Source organism: Sinocyclocheilus grahami, unplaced genomic scaffold (genome assembly GCF_001515645.1).
Source record: "Sinocyclocheilus grahami isolate Dianchi unplaced genomic scaffold, SAMN03320097.WGS_v1.1 scaffold97.1, whole genome shotgun sequence".
Lineage (NCBI taxonomy): Eukaryota > Metazoa > Chordata > Actinopteri > Cypriniformes > Cyprinidae > Sinocyclocheilus > Sinocyclocheilus grahami.
Window position 1 is genome coordinate 28,060 of NW_015505276.1, and position 9,942 is coordinate 38,001.

Here is a 9,942-nt window from a genome sequence, read left to right on the forward strand (position 1 = left end):
AAGTATATACCGAAATACAATCTTTTGAGAGGCATTGTGTTATTTAAAAGTGGATCCCTTTGGGTTTTTGGGAAATAGTCAAAGTCAGCATGAAATGAAAATTCACCCTGTCTATTTATGTTATTGATCTTTAGGTGAAGGATTCATCCATGTATACCTTTTTTTTTTTTTTTTACCCCATAATAAAATATAACTCGATCTTCCAGTGAAATGACAGACTTCACAGTAACATTTTCACAACAAATCTATTGTGAACCACTTTTATTAGTACCCACGAGGCCCACTGACTTCTTTTATCTTGATCTGGCAACCAGTCCCCATTTTTATGCCGTTAAAACTAGAGGACTGAAAAAAAAAATACTAGTTATAAACATGGGGGTATTAATATAAAACAAACTCATAAGCCCATAGCAAGGACGTCTATATTGTAAACTGTATGGTTAGGACGAAGTGATATCTTGCAACCTGTACACTGAACAACATGATATCAGGTATTTTACTCTTTCTTTTTAATATGAAAACAAGAAAAAGCAGAAACGGAGATCATAAAAAAAGAACAAGATACAATTTATTCTTAGGTAAATATTTTACATTTTGATGGTATCTGGCAACCCACCTGCTTTGTGTTCAAATCATTCGCTAGCCCCGCCCCTCAAGGCGTGAAAGAAAAACGCATTTCCCCTCGACCAATCAGCGGGCGAGTTTCTCGCATGTGTGTATTGTTTAAACTGGCCAAAGCAAACGAGCGAGCGCACAAACGTCCACACGGAGATATGGCGGCCGCGGTGTCCGTTAGTTCAGCTGCCAGAGACGAGAAAAACTTAACTGCTGCCAACTTTGCCCCGAGTCCACTCTTTAAAAGTTACGACCAAGCAGCCGAACCCGAAAACTGGGGGTTTGAAACGGGCAAACACGTTGGTGCGGACACCGGCGATGGGGGTTCTCCGACGGCGAGCGACTGTCCGCGGCGACTCGATGATGAACCGACGGCCCTCGGTCCAGAAGAGATTGCTAGTCGTTTGGAAAGAACGAGAAGAGAGTTTTATAATCGGCGAAAAATAATTATCAAGAGCCTCCCCGCCGATATCAGCAATCAGGTTTGTACATCAAACAATTGATGATCTTTGGACGAGCATCCCAAACACGGATCGAGTCACACTTCCAAATGCTGACTCCGTAGTGAATAGACTGGGGTTTAACATTGTTTCGGTGTCGATAATTGAATCTGGTGTGACAATCAAAAGGTGAATGATCTATGGTCGTAGAGCTGTTTCGTTCATACTGAACCTCGTGTCGTCGCAGCCATTAACGAGCCGCGTTAACGGGATGGAGTCCGATGAACGGACGCGGGCCGTTTGAGCGTTGATTTAATCGAGCTGAATCCCCGGATGCTTATCCTGAAAATGTGCTCAATCACAGCTCGTGAAGTTACAGGTTCGTGTTATATATTCGCTGCTTCATTTCACTATTTTTAATTCCTTTAGGCGACGCAAGTATCGGAATCCTCTCACAAGTTTGACTCTTAAATCTGAAAATGTTACCCATTTCCAATTAGTAGTTTGTCACGAATGTTATTTGACTACCTGTTAACTACCTGAGTCTGGCAAGCAGTTGACACTTGTTTTGTGAAACCAATTACAATTATTATTATTATTTTTAAACTTAATACCAAGTAATCCAGTTGTGACTAGTATATTTAATTTCACTAATGCCTATTCGTGAGTTACTAGAGCTAACGTGCTCCTTTCGGGAATAGTACACGCTCAGTGTATCACTATTGCTCGATTACATGCTAGTCATTTTGTTCCTTTGTTACTAGTCACTATCCCAACCGTGACTAGTTAATATTTCATTGTTAAATTGCAAATTAAATCCCACTCGTATGTACATGGCGGAGCTCATTGTCTGTCAAATGTTTTATTGGATTGTGTTTCTTCTAGAGAAAATGTTATTGTTGATACTCATGAAAAGTTTGAATCAAGTTTATCCAAATTTAGTTTGAAAGTAAACCGGTCTTAAATGCTTTTCACTTCTATTGTAAATCAGTAGCTTGAATGTTGTTTTCACCGTGAAAATGGTCAAAGAAGCTGACATGCCATTTAAAAAAAAAAAAAAGTTACAGATTTTCTCAACTAACTTCTAAGGTGGTCTGTGGTTCAGACCTCAACTAGTCATTATGATTACAAATTCATTCCAGTTGTGGCCGGAGCTGTTTACTAATAACTATTCTTATAATTCTGGTTGGCTAACCTAGTGCTTTAAATTAAATACTAGTACCAATTTATGAGACACTAGTCTATCCCATTTGTGACTTAACAGTTGCTTATTTTACTTGTCATTTTAATAACTGGTCAGAATGTGCTAATGTTTAGTGTGTTAATAAATGTTGTTGTATGCATTTGTCATTTTTATTTAATTTCTTTTATTTTCTTAAAAGCTTTTAGTTTTAATTACTTTTGCTTATTTGTAAGTCATTTTGGATAAAAGCGTCTGCTAAATGACAAAGTATGCATTCAGTTTGTTACTCGTAGCTATTCCCATGTTTCTAGTACTAAGTACTATGATCAAACGATTAACTGCATTTCTTAATTTGGGAAATGTTAAACTTTAGAATTTTATTCTTGATGCTACTAGCTGCTCCATTGCAAGTCACTTATTTTTTTGGTTTTCTTTGTCATCCAAGTTCTCAAACTGTTATATTATGGGACTGAGCAAAGCAATATTCATATGGCTCGGTTGGTTCTTGTTCTTCTTTGTGGATGTGGTTCTCTTGGGAAAATGCTTGATTCATGGGGAAAACAGGTGTGTGTTTGAGCGACTCTAGTATTGTTCCAGATCGGAATGGGAGCAGTGAGGATGACAAAGGACAGAAGGTGCTGAAACAAAATGTTTTGCTTTCATTGACACTGAAAGAAAGTGCTGGTGCATATTATGGTAACGCGTAGGAAGCCTGAAAGCAAAAGTGGAGGTTTTTCCCCCCTGTTGCTGTCAAAAGTAATTTATTAATCACTCAATCATAACCACTGAAAGATCAATTTATTTGTGACACTTTAAAAGGAGAGTTGTGGGAATAGAAGTTGCAAATATGACAGGACAGAAATGATAACTGAGCCATTCAAGTCGTTTTGAATCTATTGGATGACTTAATTGTTCATGCAAAATGGAGATGCAATCATTATGGTTAATGAATGAAAGTCTTCCTGAATGGTGAATTTTTATTTTTTCTGTTGTGTTTTCCTTTTAGGAGGTGCACGAGCTGTTGAGTAACTATGATTTGAAGTACTGCTTTGTGGACAAATACAAAGGGACAGGTGTGTATGAATCATTATCACATGAATGGACATTTGTTGTAATCACGTTGTTGTTGGGTGCTTTTTAAAAAATTTTTTGAATGGACATATTGGTAACATTTTTATCGTTCTGAGCAAGTAAAGTCTTTATTTAGCATGAACCCATATTTTACAACCCTCTACATTGCGAATATATCACACGACAAAATCTTCACTCTGGGTGACTCTCTGCTTCACTCCATAAGCATAATACGAAGTTGTGTACTAGTGTAATAACCGTAGCGGAACAGTGAACCGTGTCTACACCGGACGTGACACTGACGCATCGCAACCGGTTGAGTCGGTCTAGTGCATTTGAACTCTGTGTCAGTACCTCATAAATAGAACGAGGCAGTTCACTGTCTGGGATTTGTCGTGTTGTGCCGCATCCAGTGTAGCATCACTGATTATGAGTTTTATAGTATTTTGCCGCACTGCTCGCGTCCTGTAGGGCTCGCAATACAGGCTACAGTGCGCCGGCGCCTTTGTGGGTGCAATTGAAGAGCACGCGCTTCGCGCACAGTACCATTTACCGACGTGGAGCGCGCGTCTGAAACGTCTCCCGTTATTCAGTCGTTCTGCGACTGAATAAGTGCACTTCTTGTTGAGCGAAAGTGACCGAAGCAGCAGTTGTGAGTGCAGTGGCCAACCCTAGCCCCCGCATTTGAATAGTGAGTGGCAAATCCTTTAAATATGAAAATGTGCTTACAGTCTGTGAGTCAGCATTATTTGTCAGCGTCATAGACTGTATAGGGTCAGCATGCGCGCCGAAGGGAAACGGGGGAACTGAATTCACGGGAACACCGGCATTGTAGGCTACTCTCCCAGGAAACAGTCCTCGTCCTCTGTAAAATGCGTTGCACACATCTGAATTGTTGGTTTGAACTGTTCTGGACCAGTGTTGTAAATTCAGCTTAACCACTGATTTGTAGTCATGTCCTCTTTTGGAAGGCCAAACAAAGTAGTTTCGCTTTCACAACAAAACGCACAGCGTCTCCACAACATGGTGGCGGCTACAATACTACAGCGAGAATCAAAGTTACGCCTTTGCGTAAACATTTGGGTGGTGTTATGCAAATCTTCCCACACAGTGATGTAGACATGTGGGGGCGTGTTTAAATGAGGCGTTTTAGGAGGGCGTGGACGAGTCTTAACTTTTATAAAGAATACCTCTTTGGGTTTGAGACTTTAGTCTTCGCAACTTTGGGGATCGTATCTATTCACGAACAGCTTGTAACACTCCAAAGAGAAAGGAAAACTTAAAATCGGATCATATGACCCCTTTAAAATGGTTTCCGCCTGCCGATTCCTATGCGCTTTTTAAAAAAAAATTGTTTTATTATCTTTACTATCTTCTTCATCTGTGAGGACAGGACCTAGCGATCTGCCAGGACCTTGCTCGCTAATCTAATGGTGCTTTTCCACTGCGTGGTACGACTCGACTCTGTACGGCTCGTCATGGTTTGCGTTTCCACTGCAGTTCAGTACCGTTTTAGAGTGGGCGGGATTATTCACATGTCGTTATAGTAGCGTCGCCTCTACTACCACGACTCCTTAAAAAAAAAAAAAAAAAACCTTTTCATTCCGCGTCGCCCCATCAAGCTCTCGCTGGATCGCTCCTCTGCTATCAACGAGAGGAACGTCTGTACTTCCACAACAGACAACAAAACTGTTAACCTTTTTAAAGAAAAAAAAAAAGGTGTGCTCGTTCAAAACAATTGCGTTCGATCCTTCGCTGGCTGTGCTGATTTAAATCTAGCGGTTATTTTGTTTGTGACGCAGGTAGTGACTATTCTCTCCGGCCAATCCGTGATCAGCAGAGTTTACACGTCACGTTTTGGTAATGGTACGGTTCACTAGGAACCCCAACCGAGGTGGTACTAAAAAACGTACCAGGTACTGTACCCAGTGGAAAAGCCTCCAAAAGTGAACCGTACCATGCAGTGGAAAAGTGCCTTAAGCGCTCAAGTTTGGCTACATTTGCGATCAGAAGCCAAAAAAAGCTAAGTATAATATCTGTGATAGCTGAACATGTTGTAAGAGAGGTCACCACCAACATTACAAAGCACTTTAATTTAATAGATCGTTAAATTCGCGAACACTATTCAAACACCAACGTGATTCTATTCCTAAATTACAATGATTCGTCTCTTTCATTCCTCAACATTTGACGTGTGCGATCAATGTTGTGATCACTTGGTTCATCCGTGCAGCGTACAATCACACCAGTGTGATCTGAACATTTAAATTGTTCTGACTGGGCAGAAGGTTCACCTTCCAACAGGACAATGACCCTAAGCACACAGCAAGAGTGTAGACAACTCCTGTGAATGTCCTTGAGTGGCCCAGCCACAGCCTGGGATTGAACCCAATCAAATATTCCTGGAGAAACCTGAAAATGTGCATCTACCTCCATCCAACCTGACAGGGCTTGAGAGGTGAAGAGATGAGGAAAGGAATGGCAGATAATTGCCAAATGCTGATGAGCAAAGCTTGTCGCGTCAAACAAAAAAAGGGACTTGAGGCTGTAAAGGTGCTTCAGCTAAGTACTTGGCTACTTATGCAATGTACTTTCAGTTTTTTTTTATTTTTTAATAAATTTATGAAGTTGTGATTCGGTTTTTGCCTTGTCAATATGGTGTATTGAGTGTAGATGGATGTGGGGAAAAAGTAATTTTAAAGCAGTTTAGTTTAACATAAGGCAGCAACATAACGAAGGGGTATGAATACTTTCGCAAGGCATTTTAATATATATATATATATATATATATATAAAAAAATTTTTTAGTTTACTCGCCAGACATATGCATGTATATTAGTGATTTGCATCTCATGACGGAGTACGATACATATGAAGCAGCTACCGATGCGATACGATTCTCCCCTATTACGATGCAGTGCGATACGATGCAATGGAAAAAATATTATCAATTTTAATGCCTCAAGGCCTGTTTCATAAAACAAGTTTACCAAATAAGCCAGGCTTATTTCAGTTAGTCTGACTCATTGTCAAATGATTTGGTTCCATAAAGAAAATTTAACATGGGTCAACTTCAGTCACTGTGGCAATTTATGCTGGGAAACTAAACTGGTCTAAAGCAGGTTAGCTATCAGACTAAGCTGAGTTCCTCTAACACTGACCAATAGGAATGCTATTATTTGACTTTTTTTTTTCTTCAATTTTTTTTTTTCTTATACAGTTTCTAGCCAAGCAGAAAGGCTCTCTCTGGTTTTATGACAGCTGTACCTTTACAGAACAGAACATTACAATCTAAAATTGCTCTTTAAAGCATTAAAATCACTGAATGAAAATGACTATTAAACTGCTATAAGAAACGCACTAACTCATTTGAGCTTAGTAATTAGTACTGAAATAGCTTACATTTGATTTACCCATTACAATGGTCCCTTTACAGTTACTGCTATCATAAAAATACACTTATATGGAGGTTTAAAATTCTACAAATGGGACATTTAATGTCCAACAAATATTTTAGCAAAATGTATATTTTACTCAGAATTATTGCACTCCTATTAGATTGCGCTCTGTTTAGCGTGCATGCGCGCAGCAGCGCTCGTTCACTCGCGTAAGCCTCGCCCACTCCTGACCGCAAAATGGATATATTTGCATAACTTTCTAACATTTACAGCTTAAAAATATACCTGTGACATGTCAGTTATGCACTGAGGAAAACACAACGTCTCAAATGCATTAAACCGCACGAATATATTCGCTGTTTGCCATGGTGGATCGACATTAAGGGCTGCTTAAGAATAAGCGTGCACAAATTAGTGAGATTGTGTGAACTTAATTTGTCGTTTATGGAACCACTTTAGCCCCGATCGATTTAAGTTATTTCAAGTCAGGTTTTGGAGTTTAATCCCAGTTTTTTCTCGGGTCTCCGTGGTTTTGTGAATAAATAATAAAAGTATAGCGCATCCACTAGTAATTATATATAAATAAATCTCTTTTTACCGATGCAAATGTTAGAAATGATGCATCGTGATACAAATGCCGACTTGTTGCCTTTTTTTTTTTTTTTTTTTTTTTTTAAACCCGATGTATCGTTAACTTTTTTTTATGCCAATGCACCGAGCGAATCGGGGAATCTTCCCATCCCTAATGTATATGTCTGGTGAGTAAACTAAAATATTTACTAGCCACTGGTGATTCAATTGCCAAGGTGTCCGTATAGGGTTATTTTACTTTTATTCTTAATAATAATATTATTGACTGATTATTGTAGTCTTAGGTGTTCCATTTTATTTCTTTTTTTTTATTTTAATTTTGTGCTTTTTAAGAAATGTAAGGGTTTTGTCCGTAAACTTATTTTTTATTTTTTTCGTGAAGATTAAATTTGATCCACTGACAGTCAGAACATTTAAAATGTTAAAAGTGATTTTCTAAAAAAAAAATTATAATTTACATTTATAAAAATCTAAGTATCCTAAAAAATGTATCTCAGTATCCACAAAAATATTAAGCAGTACAGCTGTTTTCAACATTGATTATAAATGTTTGAGCATCAAATCAGCATATTAGAATGATTTCTGAAGGGTCATGTGACACTGAAGACTGGAGTAATGATGCTGAAAATTCAACTTTGCATCACATGAATAAAATATTTTAAGATGTATTATAATAGAAAAAATAAAGCTTTTTGTTTTTGCTTTATTTTTGATCAAATAAATGCAACCTTGGTGAGCATAAGACTTATTTTCAACCCCAAATTTGATTAGCCGTGTATATAAAATTTTTTTCCCCCTTTATGGGAGTTTTTACTAATTTTTCTGTTTTTCCTATTCAAGCCTTTGTGACGCTACTGAGCGGTGAGCAGGCCCAGTTTGCGATAAAGGAGTTTCACCAATATGTTCTCCGTGACCGTGAGATCTCTGTGCAGCTGCAGCCGACAGACGCTCTGCTGTGCATCGCCAACCTTCCCAGGGCTTTCACCCAGCAACAGTTTGAGGAGCTTGTCCGCCCCTTCGGAAACATTGAGCGCTGCTTCCTGGTGCACAGTGCCACCACAGGCCACTCAAAGGGCTATGGCTTTGTGGAGTACATGAAGAAGGACTCTGCAGCCAGGGCGAAGTCAGAGCTGCTGGGGAAGCAGCTTGGGTCACGAATGCTGTATGTACACTGGACAGAGGTTGGCTCTCTCACGTTTCCCATGCTGCACTCACGCTGCCTCTGTGTGGACCGACTACCTCAAAACATCCTCACCGCTCAGGATCTCAGCAGTGTGCTGACTGACACACACACTCCCATTTTCTGCCAGGTTGGTATGAGTGCTTGACCCACCTGACCTAAGTCAAGTGTGGAAGTAAGGGTTTGTTCATGCAGAATGTGTTTTTCAGCATTGTTTTTCTGTTTAAACATGCGTTAAATAGGTGTGTTTGCCCAGTGTCTCACATCTTTTAAGGCCCGTTCACACCAAGAGCGATAACTATAAATACAATGATCACTATTTGTGTCCACACCAGTGAACGATAACGGTCTGTTTTTGTTGCACTTGTTGCATTTACAATACTTCAACCAGTAGATGCTCTCGAAACGTGCGTTCTGAGGACATCTAAACGGTGAATCTAGCGTAATCTGTCTCTGAATTGGTTTATGTATTGGAATAAAAACAATACGTTGTCTTTTCTACTACAACTGCAAAGGAGGCTAGATAATGTTGTCAACTAGCGCTGGAGTAATTTTATTTGTTACTCTGTTTGCTGTGCAACGTCTGTTTGCTTCACAATGTCGCCTGCTATTTTGAATGTGCAATCCCTTTTAGGGCTGCACGATTAATCGAAATTAAATCACGATTAGGCCGAAGCTGTGATTGTCATGCGTATCTTTCAGTGAAGCACGGTTCTGTGATCAGCAGTAAATTTCCATCTGAAGGCCAGAGGGCGCTCTCGCGCTGACACTCCGAATACGCCTCGCAGAAGAAACCCAGGAAATGGCTATAGCGGTTGCTGAATAAACAGATTTAACTGCTTTCATTAATTCAGCTATCTAATAAACACACGACTACGACTTTTTTTTTTTTTTTTTTTTTATCAGAGTTCGTCGTCTTATAATTTTTATTATATAATAACGCAATGCTAATAGACATAGCCTTTATCACTGCTTGGAATACTATGAAATGTGTTTTGTGCCTTCTGTGTAAGAAGCCACATCTCACAAAAGGATTTATTTCAAACACTTGACTGACATTATGAAGTGATTTGGAGTAAAACATGTTATTAAATGTGGTATTTTCACGAGCCGTAGTTCACTAACAAGCTACGCAAACAGCTTTTATCGCAGAACAATTTCTTCGGTTTTGTAATCGTGTGAGATTATGAACGTGATTTTGCGTAGCTTGTCCATGAACTACGGCTCTGTGTAGTAAATGCTGCACCATCTGAAAGCATGTGATTTGAGATTTACTACTAATCACAGAACCAGCTTTACTGACGAGATACGCATGACAATCGTATTCGATTAATCGTGCAGCCCTAAGCCCTTTAAATTTGAATGATGTCTGATTAGCTGTCAGTGTTTTATAGTTCATCAGCTGTAAAAAAAAAAAAAAAAAAAAAAAAAATTTTTTCCTTGAGGGCCTTAAACCAAAATTCT

General features: G+C 39.1%; 1 protein-coding gene across 1 annotated transcript in view; it reads left to right on the forward strand.

The window, feature by feature from the left end:
* The first annotated feature begins 707 nt into the window (after positions 1–707).
* The window catches only part of LOC107587918 (ribonucleoprotein PTB-binding 1-like), a 29,775-nt gene continuing 20,540 nt past the window's right edge, over positions 708–9,942 (forward strand). The window contains exons 1-3 of the mRNA XM_016275879.1: positions 708–1,097; positions 3,245–3,311; positions 8,139–8,608. Of these exons, the coding sequence (XP_016131365.1) occupies positions 711–1,097; positions 3,245–3,311; positions 8,139–8,608 (924 nt within the window). The 5' untranslated portion in view covers positions 708–710. The remainder of the gene's footprint in view (positions 1,098–3,244; positions 3,312–8,138; positions 8,609–9,942) is intronic.